This window comes from Vitis vinifera, chromosome 16 (assembly GCF_030704535.1).
Source record: "Vitis vinifera cultivar Pinot Noir 40024 chromosome 16, ASM3070453v1".
NCBI lineage: Eukaryota > Viridiplantae > Streptophyta > Magnoliopsida > Vitales > Vitaceae > Vitis > Vitis vinifera.
This window is the reverse complement of record NC_081820.1, coordinates 26,180,742-26,200,237: the sequence shown is the minus strand read 5'-3', so window position 1 is coordinate 26,200,237 and position 19,496 is coordinate 26,180,742. Positions and strand designations below refer to the sequence as shown.

General features: G+C 35.8%; 3 protein-coding genes across 3 annotated transcripts; 2 read left to right on the top strand and 1 right to left on the bottom strand.

Moving 5' to 3' along the window:
• The first annotated feature begins 6,898 nt into the window (after window positions 1-6,898).
• On the top strand, window positions 6,899-10,346 carry LOC100262465 (putative RING-H2 finger protein ATL21A). Its single transcript, XM_010664685.3, has 2 exons — window positions 6,899-8,337; window positions 9,742-10,346. Exons 1-2 carry the CDS (start codon window positions 7,677-7,679, stop codon window positions 10,182-10,184), a joined length of 1,104 nt encoding a protein of 367 aa, XP_010662987.1. The 5' UTR covers window positions 6,899-7,676; the 3' UTR covers window positions 10,185-10,346.
• Window positions 10,347-10,974: 628 nt separating this feature from the next.
• Window positions 10,975-14,692, bottom strand: LOC104882253 (rust resistance kinase Lr10). Its single transcript, XM_019226127.2, has 6 exons — window positions 14,589-14,692; window positions 14,243-14,468; window positions 13,044-13,887; window positions 12,810-12,845; window positions 12,548-12,583; window positions 10,975-12,170 (listed from the first exon to the last, which is right to left on the bottom strand). The coding sequence occupies exons 2-6, from the start codon at window positions 14,339-14,341 to the stop codon at window positions 11,035-11,037; spliced, it is 2,151 nt and encodes a 716-aa protein (XP_019081672.1). The 5' UTR covers window positions 14,342-14,468; window positions 14,589-14,692; the 3' UTR covers window positions 10,975-11,034.
• Window positions 14,600-17,111, top strand: LOC104877377 (rust resistance kinase Lr10-like). Its single transcript, XM_059733642.1, is given in 2 exon segments — window positions 14,600-15,293; window positions 15,942-17,111. Coding segments are annotated over 2 exon segments (1,842 nt in total). The 3' UTR covers window positions 17,090-17,111.
• Window positions 17,112-19,496: the final 2,385 nt, after the last annotated feature.

Below are 19,496 nucleotides of genomic sequence, written 5' to 3'. Positions count from 1 at the left end.
AAATTGAAACAGATTTATGTTCTTCTATTCCAAATACTTTTTGGGATAGAAAGAAACATAAGGTTTCCTTGCCCTATGTTGAAGGGTTTGATGAAAATCAAATTTCCACTAAGGTAAGACCAATTCAAATGAATGCTCAATTGCTTGAGTATTGTAAAAAGGAAATAAAAGATCTTCTTGATAGAAATCTAATTAGAAAGAGTCACTCCTCTAGGAGTTGTGCAGCTTTCTTTGTTCAAAAACCTTCGAAAATTGAAAGCGGTGCTCCAAGACTTGTTATAAATTACAAGCCTTTAAATAAGGGTCTCAAATGGATAAGGTATCCAATACCTAACAAGAGAAACCTTATAGGACACCTTCATAATGCTTCAATTCTCAAAATTTGACATGAAGTCTGGATTTTGACAAATTCAACTTCATGAAAAAGACAAATACAAAACTGCATTCATTGTTACATTTGAGCATTATGAATGGAATGTGATGCCTTTTGGTTTGAAGAATGCTCCTTTACAATTTCAAAATATAATGAATGACATTTTCAATCCCTATACTACTCTTTAGTATACATTGATGATGTACTTATATTTTCCAATTCTATTGAACATCACTTCAAACATTCAGGAATCTTTCAAAAAATTATTAAGGAAAACAAATTAGTTGTGTTTGCCCCTAAGATCAAATTATTCCAAACCAAAATTGGATTTCTAGGATATGAAATCTACCAAGGTATGATTAAACCCATCCAAAGATCATTAGAGTTTTCTAGCAAATTTCCTGATGAAATTAAAGATAAAACTCAACTTCAAAGATTCTTAGAAAGTCTAAACTATGTGTCAGATTTTTATCCATAACCTTAGAACTACTATCAAACCTTTGTTTGTCAGGCTTAAAAAAAATCCAAAGCCTTGAACAGAGGAACATACAAACATAGTCAAAGAACAGGTTAAGAGTCTTCCTTATTTAGGACTCCTTAACCCTTCAACTTTTCCTATTATAGAGACAGACGCCTCTAACATAGGATATGGTGGTATCCTCAAACAAGATTTTCAAAATCAAATCTCCATTGTTCAGTTTCATTTCGAAATTTGGAGTGGACCCCAGGAAAATTATTCAACTATCAAAAAGGAAATTTTAGCAATTTTTTTATGCATTCAAAAGTTTCAAGAGAATGTTTTTAATAAAAAATTTCTTCTTCATGTTGATTGTAAAAGTGCAAAAGAAATTCTTCAAAAAGATGTTCAAAATATAGTTTCAAAATAGATCTTTGCTAGATGGCAAGTGATCTTGTCTGTTTTTGATTTTGAAATAGAATTTATCAAAGGAAATTCAAATTCTCTTCCTGATTTTCCCTCATGTGAGTTTTTACGGGGACAATTCTCAAAAGCCCAAATCAAATTCCAAAACCTCAAAAGCCTCTTATGCAATGCCCCCAGTCAAACAAGAAAAACCTGACACTCAAACCCAAAATAGATTCCATGTGCTTAGAACAATCTGTGGGCTTCAAACCACTTTTCAAATTCAAGGGACACCTGCACAAAATGAAAAATTACTTTTGGTGGATTCCAAAGCTCTTCAAATCCATGAACTTTAAAGGATTTCAGATCCGTCCTCAAAGCCTATATAAGGCCCTCAGTTCTCATTGTAAGGCATCGAAAAATTTTTAGGAGTGATATTGAGAGAGAAAAAGTAAGATATCCCTCTGAGAGAAAGCCTTGTAATCGAGAAAAATCAAAGCTCTCAAAGCTTTGTTTGTAAATGTTCTCTTCAAAGATTGTAAGTTTATCTTTCAATGTCTTTTTTTAATTATTTTATTATTTGAATGATATTTTCAAATTCAAATTCAACTGTTCTTTAAGTTTTACATACTGCATCAAAAGAATCTCTTTGAAAGTTTATGAACTTTCCGGAAGCTCTGTTAAAGTCATCTGGGTTTTAAGCGAGACCATTGTGACTCCTTAATATGAAACTAGGAGATTTTTTCAAAGTTCTTATCGATATTCAAAAGACACTTGTACAAAAGGACAAATTACTTTTGGTGGATTCCAAAGCATGAGGTAAAAGTACTTACATGGTAAAACTTTCCTTATTATGAGGGAAACCTCCATAAAGCAAGACTGGAAAATGGCTTCAAGCGGGAGAATGTTAAGTTTGAAGTCATCTCACATTGATTAGGAGATAAAGGGGAGGGGGGGGGGGGGGGGGGGGGAGTTTCCTTAGGTTTTATATGGAGACTTTCCCATCCTACTCCATTCATCTGAAAGCTTCCATCATTTTATAATCTTTTATCTTATTTTTCCTTTCTCTCAAAATATTCTCTTTTTTTAATTGAGAGAGGGGTTGTAATTATTTTATGTTCTTAGAGAGATTTTTGTCAGTCTTGCCCCTTAAAGGTTTCCCTCATAATAAGGAGGGTTTTAGCACATAATTACTTTTGCTCCATTGCTTTATTTATTATGTTGGTTGACCAAAATATTTTAGAGGGTTTATGCATATAGATTTTATGAGAACGCTCAAATAACATGTCCACCATATTTAGTGTTCATTTTTTGTTCTTTTTAAATTTTGAAGTATGGAGAGTGTGCTTCAAGTCAAATAAGCCACAAGAAGCTTATTTTTGAGACTGGATTGCTTAACCTGATCAATCACCATCGGAAATAGCATTTCATTTAGGCTTATGACAATAGAAGCATTGTGGGGAGGCAACACTTTAAGAAACTATTGCTCTGTAGAATAATTCAAAAAATTGAGGTAAGAGGAAGAGTTGTGTGAGTGTTTTTTGTGGCATGATGAATGGACAGGATTGATTGTAAGATAGAAATGAAGGTTTGATACTGATAAAAAAAATTGGAAAGGAATTTTTGATTTGAGTTAATGAACAAGCTCAAATGATTGAGCAAACTCAGCAAGTTTCATAGACATGCTTGAGGTTAACACGACTGGAAGGAACCATGCTTAAATAAGCAGGTAAGGTCAAGGAGCTAGTTGAACTCATATCATGTTGGGGCTTGGTCTAAGGTCAACCAAGTAAATGGCCGGTATTTGATTTGATTAAATTTGCTTGTGCCAATTGGGAATACATACAGATTCTGATTGATCTGAGGTTGAAATATGGTATGTGCATCCCAACTGGGACTATGCATAGAACAAAACTTAGTTATACAGAGCTTATTGATATGGTCTGTGTTCTGGTTTGAGTCCTAGTTTTATAGATAGGTTATGCCTCTGATCTACCTGTCCACCTGGAAAGTGATAAAGTTCAATAAAAATGAATGCCAAATGCAGTCCCTATTGATTTAATGATTTAATCAAAAGCAAATACTCAATTCTTAGTTTCAGCTATGGGTAATATTTGGTTTCTCAAAATTTTGATCTCTTTTACCTTCAGGTAGGATGTATTCTTGCAGTTTTGCCTGGTTTCTCTGTGGACAATTTTCTTGCTTGTCTACCATAGGGTTCATTTTCTTAATAATAGAAAGAAAATCGGGACTTTTTAGTTTAATGGATTTGATAACTTGACTGCATGTTAAAATTTTTTTGGTTCAAGTTTGCTTTATTACATATTTGCATGTAACTTTGAAATCAGTTCTTTACTTTCAGACATTTGGTGGTATGATATGTAATATTTCTACAAAATCAAGATTATTTATGTATTGTGTTTGTAAAGAATACTGATTTCATCATTTGGATGATATTATTATGATGAGATAGAATACGTCGATGTTCTTGATTTTGTAAAATTTTTTAACATATGTCATTTTTTCTTTCGAGAAGCACTTTAATTTTTTTTAAGGATCTTAAAAACCACTAAGGAGAGGAAAAACAACTAAAAGGAATTTCAATTTTAATTGTTTAGTTGTGATGGAAACTGTGAATAAAAATTGGTCGAGTGTTGTACATGTTTAAAATCTTCACTCTTTTTATAAAAATGAATTGCATCGGTGTCGGCGGAAATCCGGCCATAATGAGATAAATAGAATGGAAAAAAGAGTATTGATCTTGCACTTGTTTGTCTAACCCCCCCTTACCCCCCCTCACTCTCCCCCTTTTTAAATTTTTTTTTTTTGTCTTTCCATACGATTGCTGAAGATATCTTTTGGCATCTGAATTATGCTCTTGCCAATTGAGGTATTACATGGATTTAACCCCCTTTATTTATTTTTCATTTGCTGCCCTGCATAATTTCAATCGGAAGTTGTGTTTTTAGCTTTTCTAAAACCTAAAATCATAACTGGGCTTTTGCTTTAAATTTAAAACCGAAACTTTATTTCTAGTTGCAGGGATGTGGAATGTGCCTGGCCACCCCTATTTTGTTGTTGGCAACAAAGCAAGTTTCTATATTGTTATACCATTTTGATACAGAAACCAATGTTTGAGTGGGTTGTAACTGAATCAGCTCAAATGGTCAGACAAACTTGGTCAGACTGATTGTAATGGGAACCAAGCTTAAATAAGGCTGGCTGAGGGCAAGCCACGGAACTACCTAATGTTTGACTTAGCTAATTTATTTCCTAATCTAGAGACTTGAAATTTAGTCATTGCATTGTTAATTTGTGTTCTTGCCAGGACTATTAGTTAGTTATTACATAGTAGGTATGGATTTTGACTGGTAACCCCCCTGTTGATCAGGAAAACTTAAAAAGTCCATAGTAAATAATGTAGAACAGGTGATCTAAGGTATGTGAACTTTGATTAGATAAGAAGCTACCTCAACTTGGCCTAGGTTAAGACTGCCCGGTATTTGACTTTGTGATGACGCACAAAACCTGGATTTTAATTTGCCCAGCTGGGGGCTAAATACATATTAGGAGTCTAGGAGAGTCATTCCAAGGCTGGTGTGCTTGGCTTGAGTCTTAGTTTCAGTGATTTGGATGTGACTTTTTACTGCTCTAGTGATCTGATCCAAGTAGTTCTGCACTTCCTAGTCACTTGTAGCTTTAATTCAAGATACATAGTTGCAGATGGTTGGTTTTTCTTTAGCAATTGTTCTTGGTTTTCTGCAATTAATCTCCATACATCTTATTGTTGATAAACTCCTGTTTGGCTAGATCTTGATAATATTGGATACTTGAGTTAACTGCTCTCTTGCAATAATTCCTTACCTTATTAACATGCATTGTAGATACTGTCATAATCTACTGAGATTTTGATTTTTCGGGTGCTTTGATGGCGCTGTAGGAGTGATCTTTTCTGTTAGGTTGAACTCTGGAAACATGCTTTTCATTATATTATTTTTGTGGTCCTCCATGTTAGGCGTGTTCCATGATTTAGCTTATTAGGGAATTGGTCAAAGTAAACTATACTTGGCCTTGTTATCATACTTTTATGCAGTATAGTTAGAGTTGATCAAAGATTAAATGATATAAAACTCGAAAACTAGTTGCATGTGGTTGGACCAAATGCTCGAATTTGATTCGATGTTGGAGAGTAGAAAATTTGCCCCAAATCGGTTTTGTAAGGAAATCTGTTATTTTAGCAAACAACGTAGAAGGTTAATGATTTGGGAAACCCTAAAAAATTCAAGGATTTTCCCACCAAAGTGATGTTTGACAAGAGCACAATTAAGAAAAACATTTTCATTGTAATCAATTTCATTGTAGTAGTCATGGTGTTGTTGGAAGCTGGCCATGGAGAAAGTAATGGGCATTTATTCATGAAGAATGATTTTGAGAAAAATGATGTGAGGTGTACAAAACTAAATTAATTAATAGCGCGTTTAGGAAATATTTTTAGTTTTTATAATACTTGAAGGATGAAAGTCTATAAATATTTCTTAAAATCATTATAAAACACATTCTAAGTGTGAAATATTTTCATCGAAAATACTTATACCTGGGAGGTGTTTTTTGGGGAGATTATCTATTAAGTGCTTGCCTATAAAGCATTATTTGAGATTTTTTTAATATTTTGAAAGTGTTTTTTAAATTTTGTTAAATGCTTAATTATTTTTTAAAAATACTTTTTATATTAGAACTGTTTTTGGAAATCATTGTCAGATTCTTAGGTTTTGTTTGAGAGTGTTTTTGAAAATAATTATGAAAAACAGTCTTTGAAAATTATTTTATATTTTGTAGATGTCTTCTTTTTTATGTTTTTTGCAAATATGTTTCAAAAAGAATTATTATAAATAGAGTTTTATTTATAATCATTATTCGCTTTTCTATGATTATTTTTTAAAGTGGTCTTTTCTTAGAAAAAATTGAAAATAAATAAGAAAAAAGCTTAAAAAATATTTTTTAATATATATATATTTGTTGAAGAATAGAAAATTGTATTTTTACTTTTTTGGTTGTCAAATTAGTTCAACTGTTTTTTAATTTTGAAAAATAAAAAACTGGTTTTTTTTTTCTTTGAAAAATAGAAAACTGTTTTAAATTATAAAATAGGTGATATCCTCAATGATGTTGATGTTCCCAATATTATTGGTAGCACTATTGATACGATGATGTGGTAGGTGTGACTAAATGAAAACATTTTTAGTATAATAATTTTGAAAAATAATCTTAAATTAATGTAACATTTTTCAGGAAATTTGGCAGCTCCATCATGATGCATAGTATACCATTTCTCTAAGTCATATGCTTCCCAAAACATCTCAATAAATAAGAAAAATTATGCTTAAATCAAATATTGGACATACAAATATTGGTTTGTAATTGAAAAAATATGCAAAGATTGTGTTTGATAGTGATTATATAATATTTTTATTTTAATATTTAAAAGAAAAAAAGTTTTTCAGTCAAAAAATTAGAATTTTTTTTAGGATTATTATCAAAATGATTTTTATAATACTGGTAATTTTAGAAAGTATTTTTAGTATTTTTAATATTTAATTTTTATTTTTATTTTTTAATTTAGAAAGTATTTTTAGTATTTTTAATATTTAATATTTAATATTATTTTTTAAGTATTAAAAATACTAGAAATGCTTTTTAGTCTAACGTAGTGTTAGTAATATTTGTAGTGGGCATGAAAAAATTGGTTTTTATATTTTAGATTACCATTAGAAATTTATTTTTGAAAATAATAAAGAATTATTATTTAAAATATTGTAGTTCATGTTTATGTTATTTAAGTGGAACTTCAATATCATTTGGGATTTGCTTCAGCGACAGTTTGGTAACTGTCCATGTCTCTCCAGTCTGGTAACTGTCCATGTCTCTCCAGTCATTGAGCTAAAGATCTATATTGTTGGATGGCTTTCCATTATTAAAAAAAATAATAATAATTTGTGATTTTTCATACCACTAAGCATTTTTATTTTATTTATTTATTTATTTATTTTGGACGACTCCTAGATAGTGGGGATGGCTTTTTCAGAACCTTACCACAAAATTTTTTTTTGACCAAATTCAATTCTCAATCTCAATTATTTATTGCAAATAATTAAAATTTGAAATTTGACCAAACCACCAACCCTTTGAGAAGGCAATGGCCTCTTCCAAGCCCTTGATCTTCCCCCATGATCCGCATAACCCATCATTGTCCGCCATCCGATGCATTTGACTTCTCCACTTGACAATTTACTTTGATTTCTAGTCGGTAGAACTGGTCCAATCCAACGGTTACAAATGCCTCATCATGACATATGATTTATACATTCTTTATGACTACAATATAAAGCTTAATGCCAACTACTACATATGATAAAGATTTTGTGACAGCAAGACTTAACCAAAATGGACGCTATCCCTTTTTTGTTCTCCATCTTCCTCCTCTCAACCATGGCAGCCAACTCCCAAGCCTGCGAGAAATCCAGCTGCCACCGCAGTGAGCTCGAAATCCGATTCCCCTTCCGGCTAGAGGACCACCAGCCAGAGTCCTGCGGCTACCCAGGATTCGACCTATCGTGTGATGCCACCATGCAAACCATCCTTAAGTTGCCATCAGGAGAGTTCAGTGTTCAGGGCATAGACTATGGCACACAAGAAATATGGATCAATGATCCAAAGAATTGCCTCCCTCGACTAATCCTTTCACTTAATCTTTCGGGTTCTTCGTTTAGAGGCGTTTATTATCATAATTACTCCTTCTTTAAGTGCTCAGCAGACTATCGATTAGACTCAATTGCTTGCTTGAGTGATGATAATTATACCGTCTTTGCTACTGATTCTAGTAGAGTGATCAATTTCTTGTCACCAGTCTGTGATTTGATTAAATCAGTCATGGTGCCTGCTGAGCTGCCATTTTATGATCCGGTCTGGACCTCGGACCTCAGCAGTGACCTCCTGCTCAGCTGGGGTGCACCCCGGTGCGGAGATTGCGAGATGGAGGGTGGGCGGTGCGGCTTCAGGAGCAACTCCAGCCTGGAAATTGGATGCTTTGATGTTCCTAAACGTGGTATAATCCTTGGTTCTTCTTCTCTATGATTTTTTTTCCTTCATTTTGATGTTGAATATGGGTTATGAATGAAATTTTGGGGTTGTTTTGATGGTTTGATTTGGTCAATTTGGACTTCATTTGGAACAAAAGACAAATAGACCATGCTTTCTAACTCAAATAAAAAATAGAAAATTGTTTTTAAACTTAGAGAACATGCTTAACAAACTTTGTTTCTTAGAATTTGTGCTAAAAAACAGGTTATATTTTTGGCGTTTTCAACTTATTTTTTTTAATTGTTTTGAACGATAGTTGAGAATATGGATAATACTTTGTAAACTTTTGTGTATGTACTTCTGTGGAGAATAAGTTAAAAACCGTTTTTAAGAAATATTATTAAAAATTGTTATTTGCATAGAACGATTTTATATATGTGTATATATATGTATAATTATAGATAAGAAGGTCTAACTAAGTAAGAAAGTATGAAAATATATATATAAAAATAAAAAGCTTTGGGATGTCGACAAATGTAAATGTCAAGTGGATATTACCGAAAATGGAATAGTGAAATAATTGTTATAAAAAATTATTTAATAGATATTATTGACGGAGTCGTATAATGTTAACCGTAAGATTATACTAAAACAATGATGTAGGGTCATTTGAAAATCATATAATAAAAATTATTGGTGGAGTCATAAGATATTAATGGTAAGATTATAATAAAATAATGATATGATCATTTGAAAATAATTTAATGGAGATTATAGATAGAATCATAGTATATTAACTATAAAATTACACTAAAATAATGAAGAAGAGTCATTTGAAAATGAAACTAAAATAAATTAACCAATATATTATAATCGTTATATTTATAAAAAATTTATCACCTTTGTTTGTTTGTTTTTGTCGAGACTAATGAATAAATAAATAAATAAATTAAAAAATGAGTTTTAAAATATGATCTTGAATGATCGAAGCTAGAGAAACTTATTTTTATATGAATTTAAGTCATGATTTGACAATTTAAAAATATGTTGCCAACTAAGGCCAATGCTTTGTCATCTTAAAGGTAAGCATTTTAGAAGTATTTTATACTTCGAATGGGACCAATCTTAGCTTTTGGTTTAGTTGACTTTGATGGTGAGATTCATGTTGAATTTATATAGTGATTAAAAAGAATTTGATCATCGTAAATTGTAATTTATTGATTGTTTATTGAATATGATAATGATGAGTTTTGGTTGTGTTGACTTTGAGATTGAATACGGGATATTATCATATTACATCGTGGATGAACAACTTGCTTCTACTTGTACATCATTTTTTTGGCCTATGGGAAGTGGGCTTGGGCCCAATGCTTCAATGTTGTGAGCCCAATATCAGTTATTTATTGTCTTATAAACTTTTTGTTTCCAGGGCTGCCAAGGACTGCTCGCTATGCCATAACCGTGGGCGTTGGGATACCGGCCCTAATGTGCTTTGTTGGGCTGCTGTGCTTCCTCTGCGGTAGGGTTAAGGCCTTTGGTGGGAGACGCCGGCCCATAGCAGAGTTCACGTCTATGGTCACTCCTCAGCCCACTGCTGTCATGGGCCTCGATGGGCCCACCATAGAGTCCTACCCGAAAGTAGTCCTGGGAGAGAGCCGGCGCCTGCCCAAGCCCGACGACAACACTTGCTCAATATGCTTGTCGGAGTATCGGCCCAAGGAAACCCTAAAGATCATACCGGAATGCCAGCATTGCTTCCATTCTGAATGTATCGATGAGTGGCTTCACTTGAATGCATCTTGCCCAATCTGCAGGAATTCACCGGCGAAATCACCTCCGTCCCAGAGTCATGAAAATGGACCAAATTTCTAGTTTGGGCCTTGCCCGGTCCGTCCTGGCCCAATCTTGTAAATTGAAATTTTGTAAGATAATGGTTTAATGTTTTTATTTTCTTTCTTTTCCAGGTTTTGGAGGAAAATGTGTAATTGTGACAATGTCATGTTTGAATGTCAAGTGAGTTTCATAAATGGGAAATGATAAGTTTTCCCTTTCTTCCTCCTTTTTCTTTTCGCCTTTTTATTGCAAAGAATCAGAGCTCCATGGTTTTTGGAAGTTTTGAATCATCAAGACTGATTTTTTTTCTTTTTCCTGCATTTCTGCTCAACCAAACAGACCCCATATGGATTGGATTATTTTTCCTGCATTTTCTGCACAACCAAACAGACCTCATATCAACCCCATGAGGATACTCCTTTTTCTGCACGACCAAATGACACCATATACATGATTAAATCCAACCCCATGAAAATATTCCTTTTCCTACATTTTCTGCACATACAAACTGACCCCAAATATAGATTAAAGCCAACCCCATGAAGATATTTCTTTTCCTACGTTTTTCTGCCCAATCAAACAGACCCCATATGCATTCAATCCAACCCCATGAAACTATTCCCTTTTGCTTTTCCTCTTCTTATGAATAATAATGAAGACATTACGAGTTCTTCAAGGGAAATGAAGAAATTTACTGCTAAAACATCTGGATTGCTGTGTTTTTACAAGTTTCCATGCTTCCATGGTGCCAAGCCAGTTTATATTTGCTTTTTCATTTTCATTTCTGGATACATTTTTGGATCTTATAGAAGAGCAACAACACTTACACTGAAGTCAATAAAATATATGGTATTATAGGAAAGAGTAGGCATGTAGATACAGGATAACACTACCTTCCATCCAAGGAAATTGTGATCATGGCATTACATGAGGAAGCTGGAATCCCATTTGGGTTGTTACCATGATCCTCAATTGACCTGTTCTGGGAATATAGAGTAGGCTTAGGAGGCATTTTCAAGAGTTCGATGTCACCTTCCAACATCTCCAGTGCTTTGCTCATTGAAGGGCGGTCTGTAGGCTTCATCTGTATACACCATAGCGCAACAATCACCATCTTCCTTACACATTTCTTTTCATCCTCAGTTGCATCTCCCATTTCCATGTCCTCTCCTTTGTTGATTCGGTCATAAATCCATGATGGGAAGTACATTTCACTTGAGTCGTCTTTATGTGCATTCACATACCTCTTTTTTCCCACCATTTCCATCAACAACATTCCAAAACTATAAACGTCAGCCTTGTATGAGACACCACCAATGTTTTTGTAGAATAGTTCTGGAGCTATATATCCCAGTGTTCCTCGTGCTGCAGTGAGGGAGACGATACTTTGATTCACTGAATACAGTTTTGCCAGGCCAAAATCTGAAACTTTTGGTGCGAAGGTTTTATCAAGAAGAATGTTGTGTGGCTTGATATCAAAATGTAGTATCTGCATGTCACAACCTTGATGTAAATATTCAATTCCTCGCCCCACTCCAAGGGCAATCTTGTACAATATCTCCCAACTCAAAGGAACAGAATTTTTTCTTTCAGGGAAAATATACTTATCAAGAGATCCATTAGGCATGAAATCATATATAAGAGCCCATTTGGGTCCCTCTACACAAAATCCAATGAGCCGCACGACATTAACATGATGAATCCTTCCAATTGTAGCAACTTCATTAATGAAATCCTGGCCATTAGTTTTTGACATGACCAACATCTTCACTGCTACAATACAACCACTTCGGAGTTTTCCTTTATATACTGAACCAAAGCCTCCCTGCCCTAATTTGTCCTTAAAACCATTAGTAATCTTCTTTATCTCTGAGTATGAGTACCTGATTGGCTGGAGATTTCTATGATTTTGTAAGAAATCTTCAATACTATCATCCAAGGATAAGTGTCTCCGTCGAAACCTATAGATTACATAGGCAGACAGGCACAATATCCCGAGCACAGTTCTTCCTCCAATGACGATAGCTGAACATAAAATCACATATTAAACATATGAATTATTTTGTAAAGCAGCATAGGCAAGGTTATGGTGATATGCGTTCCTACATGCTGATTAAGGAAGTTATTGCATTGATTCTTCTTGGATTTGCATACAAGTAGATTTTGGATTGGAAATTAATTCAATAAACCTAAAATCGCCACAAAAAATTTCATGGAAAAAGTAAATTTTGAATTTCATTTCATAGAACTGATTTTAGTCACATCCAATTTCTCATAACCAAAACCAGAGTAATCCTTTAAAAAGCAAGAGTTCTTACGATTCCAGATGAAAAGAGCTAAAACCAAATTGTTATCCCATCATTGCAAGGAAGTAAGTAAATGATAGAAGCTCGAAGACTCACCAAAGATTTGAAATTGATTTGATAAAATGGCTGTACCTGCAAACAAGTGAAACATAAGTTGAATTCAAAATGAGACAAATGTAAGTGAAACTAGAACTACTATTTGTATTGTCAAACTTCCAGACTTTTTAAGAGTGTAAGCTGTTGGGATATGGAGCTGTAATATATACCAGGCTAACCAGTATTTTTACTAGAGAAGATGAAGACAGTATAATAAGTAAAAGTGAGGATGGATGATGGTAAAAGGAGCTCAAAGCCTTACAAATTAGAGCAAGCAGGTACAACAAATGCCTCAGCCCTGCATAATTAAACCGAGCAAGTGATATTAGTCCATAAGTTCTGGTGATAATATGAGACTCAGGTCCAGTTTGAAGTTGGATCAATTTAATCTATGTGAATAGAATGATTTTGGAAGGTAAGAAAATTCGATGAACTCAAACTCCAGGCCTATGAGAACTCAAAACACATTTTCTATCATCTTGAAATTCTTACTTACAGATTGGCTTGATGCAACCGATTGGGTAGTCACATACTGTGGGCACAATTTTGCATTGTAGAGTACTCTGAATGTAATTCAGATGGCAGGATCGCCCCTGCACATTGCATTCTCTGCTGCAGCGGTAATGCAAAAATGAAAGCTCAACTCCCATGAGCAGCTCGTCTTGCAAGTCTGACATTGAACGATTTCTGGGCTGTGAAACTGCAGCTGATCGATAAAAAAGAGTTGTACCAATGGCGCATGAATATGGAACATCTCTCAGCTTGGGGTTTCCAACTTGTGCATAAGAATATGTATGAGAGGAAGAGGAATTGCCACTTGTGTTGCAATGAATAATAGGAATGAGGTTATGATCATTGACCGGGATTGTGCAGTTCAACAAAACTGTTGTATTGATTTCCCATTTATGTCGCCAATAATATGGATCACCATATCCCAATTGTTGACTTGTCAGGGAATACAGAGGAGTGGAGAAACAGTTGCCCTTCTTTATGCCAGGATTCACCACCCGAATGGTATAGTTATGGTAATTGATCTGCGCAACATAGTATTTCTTGTGGTTCAGGTTTATTATAGTACGATTGTTTTCGCATGCCAGTTCATACTGATGGTCACCACAACCAGAAGGATCACCTTTTAATCGAAAAGGGTCACTGATTTTTGCAATATCCCCACAAGAAGAAGGCCTACAGGGCTGGTTTTCACTGGCAATACAGATCGAAAGGAAGCTGACATGGAGGAGCGTTATGAGCCCTACTCCCACGAGTCTTTCCTCCTTCAACATCTTCCGTTTTGAGAGCCAGAGAGAGCTGCAATTGCTTCCTTTTGATAAGGTAAGTTCCTGAGAAAGATGAACAATTTCCAAAAGGCAAAGTAGCCAGCTGGTGCCTCAATCAGATACCACCTAATGGTTCATACACACACATTGCTAAAAAGGGGAAAAAAGGAAAAAAAAAAAGTGAGAAACCCGCTTGAAGTTTCCACTTTCTGGCCACTTCTGACACAGATCCAGTGTTGATCAGAATCGACTTTCTTTCATCAACCACCCACAAGGATTAAAAAATTCTCTATCGATGCCTTTGTAATCGGTCTAGCTCAACAGGACTGAAAGAAATATTCTACTCTATGGTCTGCCTGGTTTGAGTACTGCAGTCCTGATATATTATATTATGATCAAGGTAAATGTGGGCACTAACCAGCGAGCCATTGACCAGCAGGCACCATTGATCAGCCGGCCATAACAAGTTGCTTCCTAGCCTGTTGAATTGGATGGGGATGAGAATTGCCAAAAACATTAAAAAAAGGAATCAATATTAACAAGTGAAGACATCTAAAGTATTGAATTCTGAAAGCGCATAACAGGGCGAGCCATTGACCAGCAGGCACCATTGATCAGCCGGCCATAACAAGTTGCTTCCTAGCCTGTTGAATTGGATGGGGATGAGAATTGCCAAAAACATTAAAAAAAGGAATCAATATTAACAAGTGAAGACATCTAAAGTATTGAATTCTGAAAGCGCATAACAGGCTGAGAAGCCGTACAAACTCCAGAGATGTGTAGTTCCTCAATAATAATTCTCTCTTTATTTTCACTCTTGCCTGTGACAATACTAGCAGAGAATGCAGTGAGCCAAGGTGAGTGCATGGTATTGAGTAATTGCAGTGAACAGGGTCCACTGATACGTTTCCCATTCAGGCTCAAAGACCAGCCAGACCACTGTGGTTATCCCGGGTTCGAGTTGTCTTGCACAGAGAAGAAGCAGACTGTGCTAGATCTTCCATATTCAGTGAAGCTCTTGGTGAAGAAGATAGATTATACAACGCAGGAAATTCGCGTCCAGGACCCGGATAATTGCCTTCCAAGACAGCTTCAGAACCTCGATTTAGCTGGCTCCCCTTTCCAGTTTGAATTGGAAAATTCCTGGGATTACTTTAGGGACTTCACTTTTGTCAATTGTTCAGTGAATAAATCTGCAAATCAATACAATCTTCGTTCCATCCCTTGTCTTTCTGTTCCTGGTAACCTGGTTTATGCCATTCTTTCCAATGCTGATCTTGGTGATTTTGACCTATCCTCTTGCCGCAAAATCTACAACATCTCACTCCCATATCGGATGTCTAACAATTCTTTTCCCATGAGCTGGTCAAAATCGATATGTGGAAAATGTGAAGCAGAAGGTAAGAAATGCAGACTGAAGAGTAACAACACAGAACCTGTGACCGAATGCATTGAAAAACCAAAAACAGGTACTATATTCATTCTGTATCCTTCTTTCATTTTTCAACAAACATGTATCATTTCTAGTTAAACCCACCTAATATCCTTTAAAACAATTAGTTTTTGCTATGTTTGTTATAGATCCATGATAGTTATTAGACTAAATTACACAAAAAGAGCCTTGGAAGAACTTTCTTTATCCTATGTTTGAATCTTGGAAAAGATCAGTGTTCTTTGATCATGATTGAAAAAGAAATAAAAGGAAAATTTGATGGGAATTACTTTAAAACTTATGCATTCTGAAAGACTTTTCTGGATCACACTTATATTCTCTTTGATCCATTTTCCCTTCTCTGTTATCCACTCTAGGCTTTGGCTTAATTTGGATCTTGAAAATTCGTCCTTTTCCCTTCATTTTTCCAAGGTCCCAATGTTGTATTAGGAAGTCATAGAGTCAACAAATTGAACATCTGTTTTGAGTCTCAGTAAGAATAAGGGAAAAGAAGGATCCAAAGAGTAAGATTTGAAAATCTGGAAGATTGAGAAAATCAATAAACCTGTGTAGAAAAACAAGCTAATAATTTTATTCTCCTTTTTCAGGTGCATTAAGAAAGCTAGTGGTTGCAGGTGAAGTTTTCTACTCCCCAAAGATTTGGTTTGTCATCTAGGCTAGAAAGATTAGTGTTCTTAAATTGCTTTTTGTTATGCAGGTTCTATTGTAGGTTCCTTTCTTCTTGTGCTAGTAGTCATTGTACTCTACTATGTCTATACTAAAAATAAATCAAGAAAAGATCATCAAATGAAGATTGAAAAGTTTTTGGAAGATTACAAAGCTCTCAAGCCTTCAAGATACACCTATGCTGATATTAAGAAGATCACAAGTCATTTCAAGGACAAATTAGGCGAAGGTGGCTATGGAACAGTGTACAAAGGAAAGCTTTCGAATGAAATTCTTGTTGCAGTCAAGATCCTTAACAATTTTAAGGGAAACGGAGAAGAGTTCATTAATGAAGTTGGAACAATGGATAGAATCCACCATATCAATGTGGTTCGCTTGGTTGGCTTTTGTTCTGATGGGTTTAGACGAGCACTTATTTATGAGTTCTTACCAAATGAGTCACTAGAGAAGTTCATATTTTCAGCAGTTGATAAGAACCCATTACTGGGTTGGGAGAAGCTTCGAAGCATTGCTCTAGGCATAGCCAAAGGAATTGAGTATCTCCACCAAGGGTGTGATCAAAGGATCCTCCATTTTGACATCAAACCTCATAATATTTTGCTTGATCAAAATTTTAATCCAAAGATTTCTGATTTTGGTCTAGCCAAATTGTGTTCCAAGGAGCAAAGTGCAGTCTCTATGACTGCAGCTAGAGGGACTATGGGCTACATTGCACCAGAAATGTTATCTAGGAATTTTGGGAACGTGTCCTACAAGTCAGATGTCTATAGTTTTGGAATGTTACTACTTGAAATGGTCGGAGGGAGAAAGAACATTGATGTTACAGTAGAGAATCCCAGCGGAGTATACTTCCCAGAATGGGTCTATAATCATTTGGATCAAGGGAAAGAGCTGCAGATTCGGATTGAGGAAGAGGGCGATGCTAAAATAGCAAAAAAGCTAACAATCGTGGGACTTCGGTGCATTCAATGGTACCCAGTGGATCGTCCTACCATGAAAACCGTGGTTCAAATGTTAGAAGGAGAAGGAGACAATTTAACCATGCCTCCAAATCCTTTTTCATCTACAACTCCAACAAGTACAACTGCAAGCGGGCCACCAAGACCTCTTCAACAAGAGCTGGAAATCATCTCAGAACTAGAATGAAAGTAATTCACATTATTTATGTAGCAACCATGTTGTAACTGTTCATCAATGTAGCCTTTTTTTTAAGAAACTTCACAAGAAAATTCATCAAGATTGTAAGAGAAATAAACAAATCACTAATCTGAATCAGTTATTTCTAAGAAATAAGCTTGGAAATGAGATAGAAATTGAGTCATTTTCATGGGTGGAAATTTGGAAATGCAAATGTTTCTTCTGTCCTTGTCTTTGATCTCAAACACGGCATTGAATTTTTTTTTTTCTTTTTCTTTTTCCCCGTTTCCTCCTTTCTGCATCAAAATGCAGCGTGGGTTTTTCCGGGAAGATGGCGAAATGGATCAAATCGTCGATGGTTGAAAATATAAGTGATGCGAACAGCTGGTAAACGACACCGTGAGGAGAAACAGAAAAGTGATGCGGTGCGTTTTATGCGAAAGGAATGGATAGGCACGCCAGCTAGCACTTATTTCATTTCTTTCTGTCATTTCCTTATCTTTTCCTTTCTTCATTTCTGTTATTCCTGTGAGAAGCGGCTTAGCGATATTCTCGGGAGTTTGTTAGAGAAGTTGTTGCAATTTGTTATAGAGATAGTATATGAGTGTGAGAGAGATGAAGGGTCAGGGATGTTGTGGGAATTGTGTGAATTGCTCATCTCCTCTCTGCTCTGTTATCTTTCATATTGTCATCAATAAGATTGCCTATTCTCTCTCCATTCGCCTCTCTTCTTCTTCTTATGTCGCATTTCATTTAAGTTTGCATCAGTTGGTATCAGAGCCGACGTTTCTTCGCCTGTGGAAGGAACGATGGCAGAAGCAACTCGTTCACAGGAAGTCAGACGCGAAATGCTTGAGATGATGAAAGAGTTCGAAAGGAAACAGGAGTTGTGGCGTCGCGAATCAGAAGAAAAAGCTGTCAAATCTTTTGCTGATCTCAAAAGTTTGATCGGAGGCTTGAGCCTTCAGAACCAGGAGGTGATGACCAATAGGGGAGAAGAACGTAGGTGGGAGAATCAACTCGGTCATTCGACCAAGGTGGACTTTCCAAAGTTTAATGGAGGTGGATTAGATGGTTGGTTACTTCGGGTGGAGTATTTCTTCGAAGTCGATCGGACTCCTCCGGAAGCTAGAGTGCGCCTGGCAGCTCTTCACTTAGAGGGAAAAGCGATCCAGTGGCATCAGGGTTATATTAAGACTAGAGGTAATGAAGCCTACCTTGATTGGTCTGAATATGTCATTGCTTTGAATGCTAGATTTGGGCAACATGTTTTTAATGATCCGATTGCGGATCTGCGCAATTTAAGGCAAACAGGTTCACTGCAGAGCTATATGGATGAATTTGATGAATTGTATCCTAGAGCTGATATCAAAGAATCCCATGCCTTAAGTTTTTTTTTGTCTGGTTTGATTGATGAACTCCAGATGCCCGTTCGAATGTTCAAACCACAAACACTTGCTGATGCTTACTCTCTGGCCAGATTACAAGAAATAGCAGTAGCCGCTTTGCAGAACAAACCAAAACCAGTCTCCAAAGGACCTAGCCTATACTCACCCACAACTAACCATTACCACAAAGCCACGCCAATCACCTCTATTTCCCAAAATGCTACCAACCTCAGTAACACCACTTTCCCGAAAACTACAAATGCCGGACTGCTACCCTTACCACCATCAACCAATATACCTAAAACCAATCCTGGAATCACCACTAGAAACCATCGAAATTTCTCTAACAGAGACCTAGACGAGCGTCGGGCTAAGGGTTTATGTTTCTGGTGTGATGAGAAATTTACTCTTGGCCATAAATGCAAAAGGAAACAACTGTATGTTATGCAGATTCAGGTGGAGACAGATGGTGAGGGGCCTGAAGGAAATTTACAAATGGAAGGCTTGGATGAGGAGGATGAACAGATTCAGCTGTCTCTTAATGCTCTTATGAGCAATGAAGACTCACAAACTATGACCTTGAATGGAAATTACAAGGGGCGCTCCTTATTTGTGCTAATAGACTCAGGAAGCTCTCATAATTTCCTGAGTTCTAAGGTGGCAAAAAGGGTTGACTGTTGTTGGCAGAAGGCTAGAGGGATAAGGGTGACCGTAGCAAATGGGCAAGAACTTCACTGTACAACTCTATGTTCAGACTTCAGGTGGAGAATGCAAGGGCAAGAATTTATTGCGGAGGTTTATGTTCTGCCTCTGGAGACTTATGATCTTATCTTGGGAACTCAATGGCTTGCCACTCTGGGAGATATCTCGTGGAACTTTAATACATTGCAGATGGGTTTTGAATTAAATGGCAAACCATATCTCTTGCAGGGCAAAAATAAGCTTCAGGAGAGGATGTCACCTTGGGCAGATAAGCTAAAAGGCTTGGTAGAACAGCCTGGCTTGTTTGCAATACAGAACCTTTCAGA

Bases quoted from the DNA above. Each gene is read 5' to 3' on its own strand.
- LOC100262465 (XM_010664685.3), top strand. From the start codon at position 7,677: ATGGACGCTATCCCTTTTTTGTTCTCCATCTTCCTCCTCTCAACCATG. The intron at 8,338-9,741 runs GTATAATCCTTG...TTTTGTTTCCAG, and splicing joins CTTTGATGTTCCTAAACGTG to GGCTGCCAAGGACTGCTCGC.
- LOC104882253 (XM_019226127.2), bottom strand. From the start codon at position 14,341: ATGTTTTTGGCAATTCTCATCCCCATCCAATTCAACAGGCTAGGAAGC. The intron at 13,888-14,242 runs GTTAGTGCCCAC...CATCTTTCTCAG, and splicing joins TGCTGGTCAATGGCTCGCTG to GAACTTACCTTATCAAAAGG. The intron at 12,584-12,809 runs GTAAGGCTTTGA...ACTTGTTTGCAG, and splicing joins GTACCTGCTTGCTCTAATTT to GTACAGCCATTTTATCAAAT.